The following is a 21,609-nucleotide window of genomic DNA, read 5'->3' as shown; positions in this document are numbered from 1 at the left end:
TTTCTGCAGAACTGCTACCTAGCCATTCGGTCCCTAGTCTGTTTAGTGATCCGGGAGAGGATGCTGCTCTCTCGGTCTCGCTGTTGAGCATGTTCGGTGTTGAGCTTCCTGGGTCAGATCGTCATCAGTGTTGCTGCTGCCACTGCAGCCTGCATCGGGGACTTTCTGCGGGGGCTGGAACCAGCAGGTGAGGGGAGAGACCCGGGGGGAAGGGCTGGAGCCGGGCAGGAAAGTGACGCTGCACCAACGGCCCCTCCTTGCTCCAGCTCTGCTCCCGGGCGGGGGTCTGCGAGTCCCAGAGCTGCTGCCCTCCCTGACCCCCCCCCCCCCGGCTCTGCTCCCCTGAGCGCCTGCAGGAGCCGAGCCAGCTCAGGGAGAGCGAATGCTCCGGGCCGGGCCAGGGACCGAGTCTCCCAGCCCGAGGGGAGGGGGCAGGCGGGAGACAGGGATAGAGACTGGAAGGGGCAGCAGGAGCAATCAGTGGGGAGGGAGGTCCCGGCTTCCAGCCCTGCCCGGCCCCATTCCCTGCAGCACCCCAGGGCAGATTGACTTTCCTGGGACAAGATGAGGAGCTGGGAGAGGAAAAGCCAGTTCCTGCCTCTGCCTAGTCCCCGCACTCCCCTGGGGACATTGTCAGGGGGAGCCCCCAAAGCAGCTTCTTTGATCCTGCTCTTTTCCAGAGTTTGGTCCAGACTCTCTACTAGTCCTGCTGGGTTTTCCCTTTGATAAAGTGACCTAGCATTTTTCTGGTATCCCAGACTCTTCAGGGTCTCTGCAGCAAAGGAAGCTGTGGCGAATCAAGGTGTGAAATGCACTAAAGCCCCATGAAGGAGTCAGTGCTTCAGCGGAGCAACAGGACAGGACCCTGGGCTCCTGAGGAGGACCCTTCCAGACACATCTCACAGACTCAAAATGGCCCAGGGATTTGGGTCTTATCTTGGGTAAGTCCAGCAGACACAGGATTATTGATGAGTTGATGGTGGCGCATCTGTACTGAGGGGACTGGAGCCCCTCTTGCTGCAGTGCACTGGGCAAACCCAGTGACACTGGGTGATGTTGGTGGGGACAGCTGACTGGAAAGCTGGATTTTCAGAGCTGGGGGCACCCGGCGTTCCCTCAGGAGCCAATGGGAGTGGCCAAAGCTTAGGACCTCTGACAATCCCGGCGTGTATAGACACTTACAAGTCTGCCAGGTTTTTTAAAGATTTTTGGGTGTCTCAGCTCTTAGGAGCCGGAATTGAGTCCAGTTCCAGAGCCGCTGAGACCCTGTTCCCTCCGTTTGAGTGGTGGGTGCTCAGCACGTCTGAACATCTGGCTCAGAGTGTCTGAAATTGGGGGCCCAGTATCAGTGACTCCCTTACCTCCCAATGTGGCTAAAGTGAGACGGGTCTTGTGCTGGTGTGTGTGTGTGTGTGTGCATGTGTGTGCCTGCATGTGCGCATCTAGGGGATTTACAGAGCAAGCCTGCCCTGCACTCACGCCGCAGCAGCTGTTCATGTGGCTCCTGTCCCGTGGGGTTGGGTGTGTTTGCTCCCCACTCTGGGTGTTGCAACCTGGGCCTGGCTGCACGAGGTTGCAGTGCCGCTCTGGTTTGGCTCAGCACCCCAATGGATGGGAGGGCAGCTGGACTAAATTTGAGAGAGTGGTGCCCTAACCCTGTGGAATCACTTTGCCTCTCTGTGCCTCAGTTTCCCCATGTGTAGAATAGGAATAATGATACCACACTTTGAGAGCTATGGATGTACAGTTCTGGACATCACTGATCAGGGCCAGCTCTAGGCACCAGCAAAGCAAGCAGGTGCTTGGGGCGGCAAATTTGCAGGGGCACAAGAATCCAGCATGAGAGCTGAGAACCAACAGGGAGCCCTGGGAGCTGTAGTTCCTTGGTTAGCGCCCTGCCTATAGAGTCGGCCCTGGAGCAGGGAAAGAACTACATTTCCCAGCATTCCCTCAGCTGCAATTAACAGGAAAGGGTGGGGGGAAGGCATGTAGAACTGAAACCTCATGCTGCAGCTTGCTGTAAATGGTAGGGACAGAGCCAGCTCTAGGTTTTTTGCCACCCCCCACCTCAGCCCTGGGCTCCCCCTGCACCCCTGTGTTACCCCAGCCCTGATCTCTCCTTTGCCCACACCACCTGCTGCCCCAGCTCTGCCCCCCCTGCACCCCCCTGCTGCCTCAGCCCTGGGTTCTCCCCCCACTCGCATCTCCTGCCACCCCAGCCCTGGGCTCTTCTCCCCCCCCCCGCACCCGCACTCCCTGCTGCCCCAGCTCTGGCTCCCACCTGCACCTCCTGCCGCCCCAGCCCTGGGCTCTCCCCCAAAGAAAGAATTGGGTGGACTAAATGGACATTGCACCTCTCTATCTGAAGCCTAGCAAGGCAGGTACGTGGATCCCACTAGAATTTAAAATTAAAAGTAAGGGAGGGGAGGCTCTACTAGACTGGGCAGCTTTAGATACAGTACCAGGCATGTAGGAGGATTTACACTTCTCAGCCATGGAAGCAGAAATTGACTTTTCCAGATTTAGCTAATATTCAGAAAGGGAATCCAGCACCTGCCTTCCAGATTTGAACACCCTCAGAATTCATTAGTGCTCAAGCTCAATTTGGGCAGCTGTTACTTCATTTCTCCCAAATCAAATATACTGATCCACTGTAACTTGCTGTAGGAAAAAGTAGAATAAATTGAGCAAGAAATGCTTCCCAGTGGTTATTAGGACTGGAATTGCTATTTTCATCAGCCATTGCTTTTTTATTATTATTATTATGTTTAAGTTTTCGTTTTATTTGTTTAAAAGGAAGACAGTGATATTGCATTGGCAAATTCCCCATAGAAACAAAGAATGGAACAAAAGAATAATAAAGGCACCTCAACTTTTCTTCATTTATGTAGGACAGTCTTATAATATGCATCCAGATATCCTCCAATCACACAAGCTGAAAATTGTTCCACTTTACTGCAGTTCTGTAACCATATGGGAACCAATCCTGTCTGTGTTCTGTGCACATCCAAAATTCCTGCTGAATGACTCGCCCTGGGAGCGAGTTACCAGTGACTTCTATGACCTGCGAGTTACCAGCCAAATTTTTTTTTGCTTGGGGCAGCAAAAAACCTAGAGCCGGCCCTGTCACTGATACAGTATTTCTGTTTTTGAAAGCTCAAACAGAAGCTCGGGGCTCAGTGCAGGAATGGCTAGGTGAAATTCTCTGACTTGTGTTATACAGGAAGGGAGGCTAGATGACCGTAATGGTCCCTTCTGGCTTAAAATCTTTAGGGTACGTCTTCACTACCCGCCGTATCGGTGGGTAGCAATCGATTTATCCGGGATCGATATATCGCATCCCGTTAAGACACGATATATCGATCTCCGAAAGCGCTCACTGTTGACTCCGGAACTCCACCAGAGCGAGCGGCGGTAGCGCAGTCGACAGGGGAGTCGCGGCCATCGATTCCGCGCCGTCTGGACCCCAGGTAATTCGATCCAAGATACTTTGACTTCAGCGCGTATCTTGGATCGATCCCCCCCCCCCCCCGACCCCAGTGTAGACCAGCCCTTAGTCACTGATCCACCTCCAACACAAGTTCATATAATTTTAAAAAATCAGAAATGACATTGTGGCAAAGAAAATGTCGCTGGTCTGTGCTTATCTCTACCAGCACCAGGGATAACTTCTCAGAGCCCTCCTTGTTTTTAAGATGTCAGCACATGACCGTCAAGCAGAAATCTCCAACTTACACCTGTTCCTCAGAGAGCCCATCCCCAGTACCACCGCTCCATGATCGTCTGCACATGGTAATCACAAGCTCACCTCTCACAAAAACTCATCCCTCTCTCCCTTTTAAGTTTAATACCTCCTGTTTTTTTAAATAACCATTCAATTGCAAAGATAAAGTACTGCATAGTGTTTGCTGTACGATAAGTGCACTGTTCAACACAATTAGTAGGAGATAAGGACTCAGTTTTCCTGTTATCAAATGTGATTGTAAAACCCCACAGATCTTTCCCCTATTCTCTTCAGTTATTAAATATTGAGATAAAAGCCAGTCACTGGTCCCTTCCCCACGGCCATGGGGGGAGGGGAATTAGCACTTTCTAATTATTTATCAAAGAATGAGCCAAAATCCCCTTGTATTTTACCCTTTTTCTCCCTAATCATCAAAACATTGATATAAAATCCCACCTCCATTCCCCTGCCTGCCCAGCCCCCAATTTGAAATGCAGGAACTTCTGGTTTGGGAGGGAAAATTGTTGTCTGGGCTCCCCAGCCAGGAGCGGCGCCAGGGTTTTTGGCGCCCTAGGCGGGGGTCCTTCCGCGCTCCCGGTCATCGTTGTCAATTCTGCGGTGGGGGGTCCTTCCGCATTCCCGGTCTTCGGGGCACTTCGGTGGCGGGTCCCGGAGCAAGTGAAGGACCCACCGCAGAATTGCTGCCAAAGACCTGGAGCGCGGAAGGACCCCCCGCCGCCGAATTGCCGCCAAGGGCGGCAAAATGCCGCCCCCCCCCCAATCCTGGTGCCCTAGGCAACCGCTTAGGTCGCCTAAATGGAAGCGCCGGCCCTGTCCCCAGCCCAAGTGGGCTGATAGTTACAGCCTGCACAATGATCAGCTCTCCTCTCACATGTGATTATAACATTGCATCCCCTTTTACGTCAAACAGAAGCGGAGAGATTTGCTGATTAGGGTCTGCACGGGCAAGGGTGTGCCCTGGCAGTGCTCATCCGCAATCTAATCTTTTGTTGCTGATGTAGGACTTATGATCTCCTTGACGTTACATGTCCTGGCTCTCCAGGCCTTGGATTTTATGGGACAGGCCAGGAAGCTGTCACTTAGCAAATATAACTGGCTTTTGAAACAAAACATTTACTTTGTGAGGAATTCAGAGTCTCTTGGGAAACAACTGGAAGACTAGGGAGCAGAAAAGTTTTCACAGGAGCCGTATTTTCAAAAATGTGGGGCACGTCCATGTGTTTGTGTGTGCCCCAACAAACCCCACACAACCAGGTCAGTAGGTTTCATAGTGGCAAAGAAAATCTGTAAAATGTGACCCAGGTGTGACTGATACAGATGCATTGCTCTGAGTTTGCAGAACACCTGAGACAAAGGCACGAGCTGTCCTGTGCATTTCAGTGGGTGCTGACTCAGAGGCCACTGCTGATGATTAAAAGTCAACATCAAAACGTTAGAATCCCTGAAAGTCTCCTTTGAGACATCTCTTTTCTAGGGTTCCCTCAGAAATTGTGACTGCTTGTTTCCTGATGGGAGGCGCCAGGTCTAAAGTGTCCAAACACTTTCCCAGCATCACAGATGTTCTGTCTGCAGGGAGAGATCCGGGGGCGGGGGATCACGGTGTGAAATAGACTAAAGCCCCTTCTGAAATTGGCCTCTTTTCCCTTGTTACCCTGACAGGCTGCAGAACAACATCCACATTTCACTCCAGATCGTCCCATCCTCCCAGGAGATGGGAAAAATGACATGGCTGCAGCGGAGCTGGTGACCTTTGAGGAGGTGGCTGTGTATTTCACTGAGGAAGAATGGGCTCTGCTGAACCCAGGTCAGAGAGCCCTCTACAGGGCCATCATGCAGGAGAACTATGAGACTGTGACCTCACTGGGTAAAGGATTCCTGTCCTCTCAGGTATTAGAAATTGTAGGGCCTCTAAAATGCCCAGGTTTTGCTTCTGTTCTGGATTTTTCCTTGGTCCTTTTCCAGCTAGTTTCACAAGTTTGTAGATGAAAAGCAATGAAGCTGGCAGAACCTTGTCTACACTACAGCTGCTACTGGTTCAGCTGAACTGATGGGAGGGTTCGTTTCTTCCAACATTCCCTAGTGAAAAGACTGCCTTAAATCTCAGGAGGTTCAGACCCTCTAGTTCCCAGAGACCATGTGAAAAGGACTGGCCCCTCCACACCTCCTGTGGGACAGGAAATTCTGAGACACAATAGAGATGCTAACCTACCCTCAGGTTTTCAAGAGGGAAGAAGATGTTGATGATTCACAATCACTAAAATGCATAAAATCTCTCTCTTGCGAGCAGTGGCACAGAAGGCAGCGAACAGGGCTGCTAACAGGGGAGTTTAAGTGGGAGTTTACAGGGGGAGGTGAAAGGGGAGGCAGGAGGGCGAGGTGCCCTGTGTGCTGTGTTTCCCCAGGTGCAGAGGGCACAGCTGAGTAGGCAGGCGCAGACAACAGCAGCCATGAGCCAAGCAACAGGGGACACAATGCAGATGATCGCATGCTGCAGCTGCGGTATGTACATGGTCCTAGCAACGGTGCCTGAACAGAGGTATGTGTGCATGAAATGCCGCCTAATAGAGCTGCTGGAGGAAAAGATCCGAGGGTTGGAGATGCAGATAGATAGCCTGATAGAGTTTAGAAGGGAGTTCGAGCAGCTGATGGAGCAAAGGCAAGGAGTGGCTGAAGGGGAATACTCAGGGGTACAGGTGGAAGCAGGGGCAAAGACCTGTGAGGGGGGAATGCCGGGGGGAGAACAAGGGCAGTGGAAGCATGTGACCGTGAGAAGCAGGCCAAGGAAAAGGAGGGGTAGTGAAGGAGAAATAGAGCTCAGGAACAGGTTTGGGAGTTTGGAAAACAAGGAAGGGGTGCAGCAGGTGGTAACTGAAGTGGGCAGGGTGAGGAAAAAGAGAAGAGAGGCTAGTCCCGTAGAAAGAGGGGAGGAGTTGATGGAGACAGCACCAAATCTGGGCCCCGGGAGGATACAGGATGGCATAAGGGAAAATAGGAATGGACAGGGGTTGCAACTAGAGGGAACAGGGGATAGATTAGTTTCAGAGTAGCAGCCGTGTTAGTCTGTGGGTACGTCTACACTTACCTCCGGGTCCGGCGGCAGGCAATCGATGTTCTGGGGTCGATTTATCGCGTCTGGTCTAGACGCGATAAATCGATCCCGGATCGATCCCGGAAGTGCTCGCCGTCGACGCCGGTACTCCAGCTCGGCGAGAGGAGTACGCGGCATCGACGGGGGAGCCTCCCTGCCGCGTCTGGACCCGCGGTAAGTTCGGACTAAGGTACTTTGAATTCAGCTACGTTATTAACGTAGCTGAATTTGCGTACCTTAGTCCGAAGTGGGGGGGTTAGTGTGGACCAGGCCTGAATCCGCAAAAAGAACAGGAGTACTTGTGGCACCTTAGAGACTAACAAATTTATTAGAGCATAAGCTTTCGTGAAGTGGGCTGTAGTCCACGAAAGCTTATGCTCTAATAAATTTGTTAGTCTCTAAGGTGCCACAAGTACTCCTGTTCTTTTTTTAGGGGATAGATTAGTAGATCGCACTGTCACCAGGCAAAGGCAGGTTTATGTGATTGGGGACTCCTTACTGAGGAGGTTAGACAGGCCTGTGACCAGGGCAGACCCAGAGAACAGAAGGGTGTGCTGTCTACCGGGTGCTAAGATACAGGATGTGGACCTGCGGCTGAAAAGGATCCTAAAAGGAGCAGGTAAGAACCCCTTGATCATCCTTCACGTTGGAACGAATGACACGGCTAGGTTCTCGCTAGAGAGAATCAAGGGAGATTATGCCAGGCTGGGGAAGACGCTTAAGGAAATCAAGGCTCAGATCATCTTCAGTGGGATTCTGCCTGTTCCTAGAGAAGGGCAGCAAAGGGGTGACAGGATTGTGATGATAAATAGTTGGCTAAGGGAGTGGTGCTATAAAGAGGGCTTTGGGATGTATGGCCACTGGGAGGCTTTTGGGGACAGAAAACTGTTCTCACGGGACGGACTTCACCTGAGTAGGGAAGGAAATAGACTTCTGGGAGGAAGGCTGGCTCATCTCATCAAAAGAGCTTTAAACTAGGAATTTGGGGGAGACGGTTGGGAGATGTCCAGTTAATCTCCACACCAGATTATAACACTGAGAGGGAGGACAATGAGATAAGAACGGTTATAGCCGGGGGGATGAGATTGGACATAAGGAGGAGGGGGGGATGGATACTAGACTAATAGGTCATATTAGCAGTACGGTGTCCATACCAAAAGGGATAACAAATGTGAGAGAGGCCAAATGGCATAAATTAAGATGTTTATACACCAATGCGAGAAGCCTAGGTAACAAAATGGAGGAATTAGAGCTCCTGGTCCAAGAAATGAAACCGGATATCATAGGAATAACTGAAACGTGGTGGAACAGTAGTCATGACTGGAGTACAGGTATGGAAGGGTATGTGCTGTTTAGGAAAGACCGGATCAAAGGTAAAGGTGGGGGAGTAGCATTGTATGTCAATAATGAGGTAAACTGTAAAGAAATAATAAGTGATGGAATGGATAAGACGGAGTATGTCTGGGCAATACTCACATTGGGTAAAAGAACTACTAGAGCCTCCCCTGGGATAGTGCTTGGGGTGTGCTATAGACTGCCGGGATCTAGCCTGGATATGGACAGAGAACTCTTTAACGTTTTTAGGGAAGTAAATACTAATAGGAACTGTGTAATCATGGGAGACTAACTTCCCGGATATAGATTGGGGAACAAATGCTAGTAACAATAATAGGGCTCAGATTTTCCTAGACGTGATAGCTGATGAATTCCTTCATCAAATAGTTGCTGAACTGATGAGGGGGGATTGCCATTTTAGATTTGGTTTTGGTGAGTAGTGAGGACCTCGTTGAGGAAATGGTTATGGGGACAACCTTGGCTCGAGTGATCATGAGCTAATTCAGTTTAAACTAAATGGAAAGATTAACAGAATTAAATCGGAGACTAAGGTTTACGATTTCAAAAGGGCTAACTTTAATAAATTAAGGGGACTAGTTAGGGAAGTGGATTGGACTAACATATTTAGGGATCTAAAGGCAGAAGGCACCTGGGATTATTTCAAGTTGAAGTTGCAGGAGCTGTCGGAGGCCTGTATCCCGAGAAAGGGAAAACGGTTTGTAGGCAGGAGATTTAGACCGAGCTGGATGAGCAAGCATCTCAGAGGGGTCATTAAGAAAAAACAGAAAGCGTACAGGGAGTGGAAGATGGGAAGGATCAGCAAAGAAACCTACCTTATTGAGGTCAGAGCATGTAGAGATGGAGTGAGAAAAGCCAAAAGCCATGTAGAGTTGGACCTTGCAAGGGGAATTAAAACCAATAGCAAGAGCTTTTATAGCCATATAAATAGGAAGAAAACAAAGAAAGAAGAAGTGGGACCGCTTAAGACTGAAGATGGAGTGGAGATTAAGGATAATCTAGGCATGGCACAATATCTAAATGAATATTTTGCATCGGTATTTAATGAGGCTAATGAAAGGCTAAGGAATAGTAGAAGCGAGACGGATGGGAATAAAGGAGTGGGGATTGACATTACCGTATCCGAGGTAGAAGCCAAACTCGAACAGCTTAATGGGACTAAATTGGGCGGACCGGATGATCTTCATCCAAGAATATTAAAGGAACTGGCACGAGAAATTGCAAGCCCGTTAGCGATAATTTTTAATGAATCTGTAAACTCGGGGGTGGTACCATTTGACTGGAGAATAGCTAATGTGGTTCCTATTTTCAAGAAAGGGAAAAAAAGTGACCCAGGTAACTACAGGCCTATTAGTTTAACATCTGTAATATGCAAGGTCTTGGGAAAAATTTTGAAGGAGAAAGTAGTTAAGGACCTTAAGGACAATGCCAATTGGGACAAATTACAACATGGTTTTACGAAAGGTAGATCGTGCCAAACCAACCTGATCTCCTTCTTTGAGAAAGTAACAGATTATTTAGATAAAGGAAATGCAGTGGATCTAATATACCTTGATTTCAGTAAAGCGTTTGATACGGTACCGCATGAGGAATTATTGGTTAAATTGGAAAAGATGGGGATCGATATGAAAATCCAGAGGTGGATAAAGAACTGGTTAAAGGGGAAACTGCAGCGGGTCGTACTAAAAGATGAACTGTCAGGTTGGAGGGAGGTTACCAGTGGAGTTCCTCAAGGTTTGGTTTTGGGTCCGATTTTATTTAATCTATTCATTACTGACCTCGGAACCAAATGTAGGAGTGGGCTGATAAAGTTTGCGGATGACACAAAGTTGGGAGGTATTGCCAATTCGGAGAAGGATCGGGATATCCTGCAGGAAGATTTGGATGACCTTGTAAACTGGAGTAATAGTAATAGGATGAAATTTAATAGTGAGAAGTATAAGGTTATGCATTTAGGGATAAAAAACAAGAATTTTAGTTATAAGCTAGGGACGCATCAGTTGGAAGTAACGGAAGAGGAGAAGGACCTCGGAGTCCTGGTTGATCACAGGATGACTATGAGTTGGCAATGTGACGTGGCCGTGAAAAAAGCTAATGCGGTCTTGGGATGCATTAGGCGAGGTATTTCTAGTAGGGATAAGGAGGTGCTGGTTCTGTTATACAAGGCACCGGTGAGACCTCATTTGGAGTACTGTGTGCAGTTCTGGTCTCCCATGTTTAAAAAGGATGAAATCAAACTGGAACGGGTACAGAGAAGGGCCACTAGGATTACCCGAGGAATGGAAAATCTGTCGTATGAAAGGAGACTCGAGGAGCTCGGTTTGTTTACCTTAACCAAAAGAAGGCTGAGGGGGGATATGATTGCTCTCTTTAAATATATCAGAGGGATAAATGCCAGGGAAGGAGAGGAATTATTTCAGCTCAGTACTAATGTGGACACGAGAACGAATGGATATAAACTGGCCGTCGGGAAGTTTAGGCTTGAAATTAGACGAAGGTTTTTAACCATCAGAGGGGTGAAGTTTTGGAACAGTCTTCCGAGGGAAACAGTGGGGGCGAAAGACCTCTCTGGCTTTAAGATTAAGCTTGATAAGTTTATGGAGTGGATGGTTTGATGGGATAAAGTGATTTTAGTCAATAGGTCAATAACGTGCCATCGCTGGTAATTAGCAACAATGGTCAATGATGGGATATTAAAAGTTACTACAGACAACTTTTTCCAGAGGGTCTGGCTAGAGAATCTTGCCCGCATGCTCGGGGTTCAGCTGATCGCCATATTTGGGGTCGGGAAGGAATTTTCCTCCAGGGTAGATTAGCAGAGGCCCTGGAGGTTTTTCACCTTCCTCTGCAGCATGGGGCAGGGGTCGCTTGCTGGAGGATTCTCAGCGATTTGAAGTCTTTAAATCATGATTTGGGGACTTCAACAGCTGAGTCAAGGGAAAGAATTCTTCCAGGAGTGGGTGGGTCAGCTTTTGTGGCCCACATCATGCGGGAGGTCAGACTAGATGATCATAATGGTCCCTTCTGACCATAGAGTCTATGAGAGCACTGATCTCTGGAGATTGAGTAAGAGGTGAGGGGATTGGTAATGCTGATGTGTTAAAGTCAGCAAGTTCCCTAGTGCATGGTGATCACTGGGTTAGATTCTCTGGCCTCTGTTGTGCAAGAGCTCCGAGTAGATAATCATGAAGCCTCCTTTTCTGCCTTGAAACGTATCAGTGTCTGTGACATGTCAGGGTAGATGCCAGGTCAGAAGCCAGACTAATCAGCAGCTGTGCCACTCCATTCTGCCACCTTCGTTGCCTTTTAATGCCTTGCTCAATAGCCATTCACAAACAGCCTTCTAACATGCAAGCCTGTGTGTCTGTGTGTGTGTGTGTGTGAGAGAGAGAGAGAGAGAGAGAGAGAGAGAGAAACTGCAGCCTTCCAGGCACACGGGTTACACTTTGGATCTCACCAGCCTGGGTTGTACTTCAGGGTGACCCCAACATACCCCCAGTCTTAGATTTCCCCCCAGAAAGGTGTGTCCTGTATTGTTCAACCCTCTCCTGGACAATACAAGTTATATTATGTCAGTTATTTCTTTAAAAAGAGTAATGTACACACAACTTGTCACCCCAAATGGAATTTCCCAGATACTTCAATGTAAATACACTGGATTAGAGAAAACAATAATACAAGTTTATTAACTACAAAGAGAAAGATTTTAAGTGAGTGACAGTAATGAGGCATAAAAGTCAGAAATGTTTACAAGGAAAATAAAGATAGGACATTTACTAATACATAACTTAACAAATTATATCAGATTTAAGCAAAGTTTCTCACCACATGTTTTCTGCAGTCTCAGGGACCAAACCCTGCACGTCAGGACCCTTCTTCCAGAGTCCAACAAATGCTTCCTTTGTCTCTTTAGATGCAGAGAATGTGATAGGCAGGAAGAGAGAGAATGGGTCTTGCGGTGATTGTCCCTCCTTTTTATAGTTTCAGTCCCCCCTCTTGAAAAACATTTCCGGGTGAGCACCAGGAGACAAAAAGGCTATGTGGAAGGATATTCCCTGCTGATTTTTTCTTACCTATTTGAGCGTCCTTTGTTCCCTGTTTGATGACTCTGTTTACTGCTTCAGTGAAAATTAAGCAGTGCACACATTCTTTGTTTAGGACAGACTAGTTTTCAAACGATAGCTCACAAGGCATATTTTGTACAAAAAATATTACAACAGTGTGTAGGGTGTGAACACAGGGGTACATTCTGTCATAATGTCCTACAAGGGGAACAACACATCCCCCAGCAGGTGTCTGATTCCCCTAAAATGTCTCTGTGACCTAGATCCCATCCATCCAGATCCTATGTCCCTCAGCACAGAAAAAGGCTTGGTTCAAATCAGGGAAAGTTCTTTGTAACAAATATTCTCTGTATCAATAGCAATCCCTGGTCTCCCCGGTCTCCTTTCCCAGGATTTGCAGTTCCCAAACCTGCTGTGATCTCCTGGCTGGAGCAAGGGGAAGAACCGTGTTTCCCAAATCTGCAGGGCACTGAGGAAAGTGAGATCTCCAGGAGCTTAGGTGAGGAATCCGTTATCCTGACACAGAAATGTTAAAAGACAAATTAAAAAATTGGGATTCCCACAAGGGCCCCGTGAGCTCATCCAGGTCTGGATCATTCCCAGCAGCGGCTAAACCCTCACAGCATGTGTCACCAAGAGGCATCGAGTCTGGCTGCCCCCTAGTGGTACCTGCCTTGCTTCTGACTGTTCAGGTGGAAGGTGGAAACAGAATGGGGCCTCTCCTCTGGAGAAGGGTTGTGGAGAAGGGGGGGAAGATTCAGAGCCTGATTTTTCAATTGCCCTAGCAATTATTTTGGGTTGTTTTCCCCTTTCCTATTCCCTTTCCCACAGCACAGGGAGTGCCTCCTGTCTGGATTCTCTCTCTGTCCCAGAAGGTCATCGGTATCGGTGAGTGAGACCGAGGAGGGGAACCCTCAGCAGGAAGGTTCAGAGCAAGTGGAATCGCTTGGGTCGGTATTGGCAAAATCTGAAGGGGATGTTTCCCATGGTCAGTGTAGACCAGAAATAGAGGAGAGAAGCCACCTAGTGGAGGCACGGGGTCAGGATCCTGGGGACGGTTTTCAGGACCTGAAAGAAATTATGATCGAACCAAAAATCCATATGAGAGAGAGTAAATACACATGCACTGAGTGTGGGAGACGCTTTGGGCAGAGCTCGGACCTTATTGTACACCAGAGAACGCACACGGGAAAGAGCCCCTACAGCTGCCTTGAGTATGGGCAAAGCTTCAGCCACAACTCCAACCTGCTCCAGCACAGGAGGAGCGACATGGGGGAGAAACCCTTTATCTACCCTGTCTGCGGGTTTCCAGCTCCCAGCCCTGCCCAGACCCATTTCCTGCAGCACCCCGGGACAGCTTGACTTTCCTGGGACAAGGTGATGAGCAGAGATAGGAAAAGCCAGTTCCTGCCTCTGCCTCGTCCCCACACTGTGAGAGAAACCCTACAACTGCCCTGAGTACGGGCAGAGCTTCAGCCACAGCTCGAATTTCCTGAGGCACCAGAGAACCCACACAGGGGAGAAGCCCTTTCAATGCCCCGAGTGTGAGAAGAGCTTCCGAGAGAGATCAGACATCTACAGGCACTACAGAACCCACATGGGGGAGAGATCCTACCAGTGCCTTGACTGCGGGAAGGGCTTTGCTGTGAACTCAGACTTGAGAACACGAGAGTTCACACGGGAGAGAAACCTTATCAGTGTCTGGGGTGTGGAAGGATCTTCAGCCGGACCTGCCACCTGATTGCACATCAGCGAACGTTCATGACCTATAAGGCCCCAAGAGCAGAGGGGGGAGTGAAAAACACATTTACTGATCTTCTTGTGTGTCAGGGGAATCAGCTATGGCATATCTGTCTGCCTGTCTCTGTATGCTTGTCCCTAGTTCCTCTTCCCTTCCACCACCACTGTATGGCCCTACAAATGCCACATCTGTTCTCCTTTTGCTGGCCTTGCTGTGTCGAGGTTCCTTCTTGGGATGTTTCTTTTGGAGTGAGGCATTAGTGGGGGTAAGCCAGAGCGGTGTAGAGATCTGATGTCAGCTGGGTATAGAGCAAACTTTTTGGCCTGAGGGCCGCATCGGGTTTTATAAATTGTATAGAGGGCCTGTTGGAGAAAAACGAGTCCTCACTCTGAGTTTGAAGCAACAAGCCAGAAGCAGTTTATTCTCAAGCAATTGCAAAAGGGGGAGAGTGCACAACGGCAGGTCTCCCAAAAGAGAAACAATTAAGACAAGCATTTATACCTTTTGTTACATACAGTAATGATCAACAGCTGCATTTTGTTTATACATATTCCTTCCAAATAGCTTACTTTTCTCAGCAGTTCTTGCTATAGTCTGCATTCCATTCTTAACTAACACAAGGTCAAAACAACCTCTCTTACAGTTCTTTTTCACTCGCCCAGGCCCTGCCTGGAAGTCTCGCGTTCTTAGCTGTTAGAGTTAGCCTGACTCTTGCTCTTCCTAGAAGACTAAGATGTCTGTGCTTTTTTCCACTTCCACAGGCCGGTTAGGGGAGGGAGTCATGGCCGGGCCCCCACCTCCTATCTGCCCCCCCAGGACTCCTGCCCCATCCAACCCCCGCTGTTCTCTGACTGCCCCCAGAACCCCTGCCCCTGACTGCCCCCAGTCAACCTCCTGTTCCCCTCCACCACCATCCACACCCCCGCACCCTGACCACCACCCCGAACTCCCCTGCCCTCTATCCAACCCCCCTGCTCCCTGCCCCCTTACCGTGCTGCCTGGAGCACGGGTGGCTGGCGGCGCGGCTGTGGCTGGAGCCGGCCACATTGCCATCACCACCGCACAGCACAGAGCACAGGGTCAGGCTCAGAGAAGCTCACAGTCCCGCCGCCCAGACTAGCGTTGAGCCGGCAGTGGAGCATGCTAGCTGAGGCTGCGGGGGAGGGGGGACAGGAGGGGAGGGCCAGGGGATAGCCTCCAGGGCCAGGAGCTCGGGAGCCATGCAGGACGGTCCCGCAGGACGGATGTGGCCCGCGGACCCTAGTTTGCCCACCCCGGTATAGAGCAATGCTTGCAACACGGATATGTCAACTGCCCTGCTACTGCTGACCCCACACTATGCTGCTGCAGCTGCTGGGAGGATCCACAGGTTAGGCTGGGAGCGAGTGGGGTTAGGAGACCAGGATAAAATGCCGCTGGGAAGGTCAAAGGGACTCGAGACTTTATTTCACCACCCCATCCCCTGTAATGACAGTGCAGCCTGGAAGTATTGGCTCACCTAGCGGCCACAATCCAGCCAGACTCAACCCCTGGCCAAGGTCCCCGCTGTGCTTTGTTCCGCCCAGCTTCCAGCCTCAGCTGCTACTCAATAACTGCTGGGTGAGGGTTTGCGTGTCAGCTCAGCCCATGATTAGCAAGGGAGCCCAGAGTGTGCGCCCGGCTTAACAGTGGCCTCTCCCCACCTTGGATGGAGTAGGGGAGATAAGACCGGAGGGAGTGAATGTTTTCTCAGAGGGTCCCCATATTAAAACAATCTCAGGGCTGATGGGCAGCTGGCTCCAGAGGGTGGCCTGGAGCCATGGGTGGCAGCAGTGGGCACGTTTCTCTGGGACCTTGTCTCTGTCTTATTTGGTTTGGAAGGTTCTCTGTGTTCTGGACGGATCAGTTGTGTGTTGTGTTTCTGTCCCCAGGTGAGCACAGAGAGGGGGCTTGACTGTCCTATCAGAGGGCTCTGGCTATTGCTGAGGGAGAGGAGACTGCTTTTTCATTACCGCTGCTCAGTCTGGGCACAGTTGAGCTTCCTAGGTCAGATGGTGCTACAGTAGCCATCACCCTGTACCCATCACCATGTCGGAGCCCAGGCTGAGCAGCTGCTGCTTCTCAGTGGGGTTTGTGCGGGGAAAGCCCTTCCCTAGCGCCCTTTTGTGCCCAACCGGGGGGCTTTCTCCGGGGGCTGAAACCAGCCCCTGGGGCAGCCCCGGGCTCTGCCGACACCAGCTCCTGAGGGGAAAGGGCGGGGGCCGGGCAGGAAAGTGACTGCTCCACCGGCCCCTGATCACCCTAGCTCTGCTCCCGGGCGGCAGTCTGCAAGTCCCAGAGCTGCTGCCCTCCCTGACTCCCCCAGGCTCTCCTCTGAGTGCCTGCAGGAGCCGAGCCAGCTCCCAGAGAGTGAACATCCTAGCACCAGGCCAGGGACCGAATCTCCCAGTCCGAGAGGAGGGGAAAGGGGGCAGAAAGGAGACATGGGGAAAGACTGAAAAGAGCAGCAGGAGCAATAAGTGGGGAGGGAGGTTTCCAGCTCCCAGCCCTGCCCAGACCCATTTCCTGCAGCACCCTGGGACAGCTTGACTTTCCTGGGACAAGATGATGAGCAGAGATAGGAAAAGCCAGTTCCTGTGTTTGCCTCTGCCTCGTCCCCACACTGCTGGGGGAATGTGGTGTACTGGGGACAGTGTCAGGGGGATACCCCAGAGCATCTCCTTTGATTCTGCTCTTTTCTAGCATTTGATTCACAGACTGTTACCAGGAATCTCTTTTCTGCTGTTTTTTCCATCCCCTTTTGAAAAACTCAATTTGATTTTCAAACCTCCTGGCAATGCCAGCTGTACCAGGCCTATCTCCCTGCTCAGAGTGGGTCTGGTCTCTGTGCGGCCTTTCACATAATCTGGCTGCTTCAAAGGTGTAGTGACTGACCCAAGAGATCCGTGGGGTCATGTGTATGAAGCCCTAAATCTCAGGACACTGAGTTCCTGTGCGTGTATTTGTGTAGGCGAGAGGCCAATTTTGGGGGGGAGGCAATTTGATTCCCAATCCATCATAATGAGGTACATGCCCATTACTTTCTGGACTTAGAGGACACAGGTGACCCTGAGTTGATCAGTCACTCTGACACCACCTGGTCCGGCAGAACCCCTGGCAGGGGAGAAGTCCCCTATCAGCCACTCCTCATTGCTCCAGCCCCAGCTGCTGGGCCTGAGGCTTCTCTGCCAGCTTGCTGGGAGAGGGAATTGCTTTGTAAACCTTTCAATTCACTTCTCCTGCTTCTGCCCCAACTCAGTTGGACAGCTGGTGAAGCTGGTCGTGATGCCTTGAGGAAGTTGCCAAGTGTTAGACATTCCTCTCTCATGTTCCAACTCACCTCATCACCAGAAATGCCAGTTGGCCTCTCTATGAATCATAGAAGATTAGGGTTGGAAGAGACCTCAGGCGGTCATCTAATCCAATCCCTTGCTCAAAGCAGGACCAACAACTAAATCATTCCAGCCAGGGCTTTGTCAAACTGAGCCTTAAAAAAACTATAAGGATGGAGATTCCACCACCTCCCTAGGTAACCATTCCAGTGCTTCGCTACCCGCCTAGTGAAATAGTATTTCTTAATATCCAACCTAGACCTCCCCCACTGCAACTTGAGACCATTGCTTCTTGTCCTGTCCCGTTTCTCACTGCGTGACGACATGCAGGTGAGCCCCCAAATTCCCCATGTTCCACACAAATTGTCAGTGCTAAATATTGCTATCATGAGAAACCAAGAAGCACAAAACTGAGCTGATAGCGAGAGTCACGTACAGGACCTGGTCAGACGGATTGATCTGCTGGTCTCTTCTGGCCTCACACTCTGTGACTCTAGGAAGGGATCTCACAGCATTTCAGTTTACCGCTGGAATGTTTTTTGGTGTGCCTTGCTTAAGTCTTTTTCACATTTTGCCCCAAATGTAGCTCATGGCAGGTCTGGCCCTTCCTCATGTGAGGGAAGTTTTGGTCAGCATCTACACCAATTTTGTAGCATCCCCAGTAGCTGGGGCAGCCCACGTCAGCAGGTCTGGCTCCTCTCCGAGCTGCCTCACTACAGGAATTTCCCAGACCATGGGGCTGGAACAGCTGTACGGAGCTTCTTGCCACCTCCAGCCTATCTGGGCAATGTAAGAACAAACTTTTTCCTCCTCGTCAGACGGCTGGGCCACAAATGGCAATCAGACCACCAGGAAGAAAGAAGTTCTTTATTGCTGAGATAGGAAATGATTATATAAAATGACAGGGGTTAATGCATTGACAAAGCCCTGGCTGGGATGATTTAGTTGGTCCTGCTTTGAGCAGGGGGTTGGACATGATGACCTCCTGAGGTCCCTTCCAACCCTGATAGTCTGTGAATCTATGATTCTAATACAATGCTCAGCATTTGTAACTTATCAGCCAAGAGTCCATGCTGGGCCCTGACTGCTTTTCAGCAAAAGGAAGACCGGGGAAGACAAGGCAGAGAGGATGTTCCTGGCCCACTTACATCACCCCTTGGCTTAAGGTGCCTGGCTCACACAATCAGCTCCAGGTAGGGAGCAGGGTGTGCTGTTAGCTACATCGCTAGTAGTGTGTAGCAAAGTTCCTTTAACACAGAAACCAGAACAGATCCCAGGGGGCTATCCAGGGATTTTCGAGCTACCACCTCTTACAGTGTAAATCCGTCTCCCTATACTAGGCTTTTAACATGTTGGCTCAGACCCACTTCAACACCTAGCTTTTCTCATAGGGAAGACACAGCTGATAGTTTCTGTCTGAGGTGGGGTGACAACATTCCCTATCTACTGGCGGATAGTCTTTTGCTAGCATTTCTGACTGCAGCTGCAGGCTGAGCAGAGGTGCCCGTTGAAATGTCTGCAATGCCAGTTCCCCAATCCCCACACTGAGAGGAGGGTTGGCAGCGCTCCCCTGCAGGCAGCCAGGGGAGGCCCCGCATTTCTGGGGCTATTTTGCAGAAGCATATAAGGCAGAATGTGCCCCCTGAAATGATCTCGCACCAAGAAATTGCATGGGGCGGGAGTCCTCTTGAAGGTTAAGTAATTAAAAGGCAGGCTAAGAAAAACCCCAGTTTATAATATTGTCATTAGTTATTATTTAAATCAGCATTTTAGTCTGGCATCAGGAACATTCTCTTCTGTTTTTTGAAAGGGCCTTATTGCTTTAGTGGGTCTCTTACTCTCACTCTCCACATCACTGAGGCCCAGTGTGAGCTTGGCCAATACCCAGAAGAAAGGGACTATTTTCTCCCCCTTGAAAGGGACTGGTTGGGAATGTCAGATCAGCTTCTTAGTCTCAGAATTGTAAAACACCACCTGCCCCACACATAGTCCAGATACATGCCGACCTTCCTGGGGCTCACATTCAGGGACAGGAGGCTCTTTGGGGAGGTGGGAGCCCAGAGCTGATTCCCCCGCTGCTACAAAGCCCAGAAGCCCTCCTAAGGTTTAAAGCTGATCACGCCTTTCCTTCTCCACAGACTCCCTGGCCACCCCCACAGTACAATTTTCCCCCGCCCCCACATCTGCCTCCCAATAATGTCTTCTCGAGGTGAACCTCACGGAGCCCAGCACACATTGCTCAAAATCAAATCTCTTGTGACTTTGGGGTAGGGCCTTCCACTCCACATTCTATTCCACAGATTTCTGATCTGGAGACACCAGGAGCTGGGATTTGCTGTGTCCGGGTCCAGGGTCTCGTCCTCTGCAGCAAGAGACAGAACGTCAGGGCAGACCAATAGTGGGGTGGGAGGAGAGGAGGAATGGTGCCAGAGCATGACTGCAAAGCCACTCTGGTCAGGGTTGATGGGTGAGGGGCAGAGAGATTCAGAGTAGATACAGCCCCACGAGAGGGAGAGACAAGCACTGAGGGAAGCCGGGTCCACTGCTCAGCATGGGGATGGGAGGATAAGACAGAAGGAGAAGACTCTGTGTCCGCAGCCAGGATGCGCTCAGAAGCGATACCGCAGCCCAAGGGAGCCCGGGGCAAATATGACAGAAAATAACAAGGGGATCTTGGGGAGGGAAAAGCTAAACAATCCCTCCCTGAATATGGCACAGGGGGAATGGCCTAGCCAGCCACGCCCAGTCCTACCAGGAATGGTCAGGCAGCAGACACCAGCCGACCCAATCCCTGTCCCACCTTACCCAATCCCAGGGAGCAGCAGTTCTGGAGATCGACAGTGAAGCAAGAGGTGGGGGAGCAGAAAATATGCTGGAAAGACCGCAAATCTCCTGCTGTTCCCCAGGTTTTAGAGACCCCCAGAAAGAGCCACAGCCGCCTTCAGGTGCCCTGAACTGACTTAAAAGTTTGCTGGATTGGAGCCTCAATGTCGGAATATATTATAATACATAATAATTAAGAACTGAAAAGTCAAACTATTCAGCTTTGCAATGTTAATAGCAAAAGTCAGTCTTTGAGACGCTTCGATCTAAATTCAAGTTCCTAAACTTCAGATCCAAACCCATGCCACTTCATATGAGTGTTCAGGTTTCGAGGTCTGAACTGGCCCCTCAGAAACATAAAGCTGAACTGTGAAGTTGAAATCTGGACCTAGAGCTGATCTTCCTCGTGTTCTGAGTGGGTTGGATTATGTGTCCCAGTTTTGGGTCCATCGTTAGTTACAAGTAAACTGTAACGAGAAAATGGAGTTGTAGGCAGGCTCAGAAATGTGACTTGAACGTTGCTGCTCACTGGGCTGGGCACAGGAGATTGAGCACAGAAATCTGTTTCCATTTACTCTCCATAAATTCTTTCAAGCCACTCTCCTCCTGCCAGGAAATGTTTTTACAGATTTGTTGCTGATGCCCCAAATTTATCATTCTATTATACTATAGATACCAGAAGAGTCAGATGCCAGAGGCGACATCATAGCCCCCAGGAGGGCTAGCATGAGATTTTCGATACTTCTGATGCCCAAGAGAGCCAAGATCTTGTAGACCCAGCAGAGAGAACGGATTCAAATGGAGCGGGGAAATGATTTTACAAGGTTAAGTTAGAACTGATTCCTGATATAATTATTGGGTGCTGATAAAAGATCAGGACTGGTCTGCAAATAGCTCTGTTCTTTAAATTGCTACAACACCAGTGCATTCCAGAGCTTCTTCATGTGTAGCTCTCTTTTAGAACAGTCTCCATCTGCTATTGCATGGAATCGAAAAACATGACATCAGAAGCAGCTCTAGAAATCAAAACTCCATTGTCTCTTGAGTACCTGTCCTGAACCCCACTTATGAACCACCATAACCTTTACACTGTGTCCTCTGCCCCGCTATCAGCAGTTACTAATTGCTCCTGGGGTACTTTAATTTGTATTCCTCTATTACTTTATTATAGGTTTTGTGATTTTTGTGTCATTATTCCTGAGCAAGTAATAAAACACATTTCTGTTTTGAAAAAGCACTGCCTGGGTATCTATCCTTTGAGCGGAAGGCTTTCTCCCTGTCATCCCAGGTATAAACCAATTTAGTCTGGTCAGGGAATTTCCAGAAGTCCATAGGGTGATCCTTGGTAAGTCTTGGCAATTCTACTAGGGTGAGCCCCCACTTTTCACCTTACAGGAACAGATAGATGAATACCTGGGTCTGTTCTTGGAGTAACACATCTGCCT

At 49.7% G+C, this 21,609-nt stretch overlaps 1 protein-coding gene across 3 annotated transcripts in view; it reads left to right on the top strand.

The window, feature by feature from the left end:
* Nucleotides 1-21,398, top strand: part of LOC101930992 (zinc finger protein 554-like) — a 32,934-nt gene extending 11,536 nt beyond the window's left edge. Inside the window, exons 3-9 of one of the 3 annotated variants that reach the window (XM_065562646.1) lie at nucleotides 759-941; nucleotides 3,696-3,792; nucleotides 5,405-5,632; nucleotides 6,148-6,244; nucleotides 12,642-12,749; nucleotides 13,087-13,138; nucleotides 20,837-21,398. In XM_065562646.1, the coding sequence (XP_065418718.1) occupies nucleotides 913-941; nucleotides 3,696-3,792; nucleotides 5,405-5,632; nucleotides 6,148-6,244; nucleotides 12,642-12,749; nucleotides 13,087-13,138; nucleotides 20,837-20,873 (648 nt within the window). In that variant the 5' untranslated portion in view covers nucleotides 759-912 and the 3' untranslated portion in view covers nucleotides 20,874-21,398. Of the gene's footprint in view, nucleotides 1-758; nucleotides 942-3,695; nucleotides 3,793-5,404; nucleotides 5,633-6,147; nucleotides 6,245-12,641; nucleotides 12,750-13,081; nucleotides 13,139-20,836 lie in introns of all 3 variants that reach the window. The other 2 variants (XM_065562644.1, XM_065562645.1) reach the window with 2 other exon arrangements.
* The last annotated feature ends 211 nt before the right edge of the window (nucleotides 21,399-21,609 follow it).

The sequence above is a fragment of the Chrysemys picta genome, chromosome 12, assembly GCF_011386835.1.
Source record: "Chrysemys picta bellii isolate R12L10 chromosome 12, ASM1138683v2, whole genome shotgun sequence".
NCBI lineage: Eukaryota > Metazoa > Chordata > Testudines > Emydidae > Chrysemys > Chrysemys picta.
The sequence above is the reverse complement of the archived record's forward strand: the minus strand, read 5'-3'. Positions and strand labels throughout refer to the sequence as shown.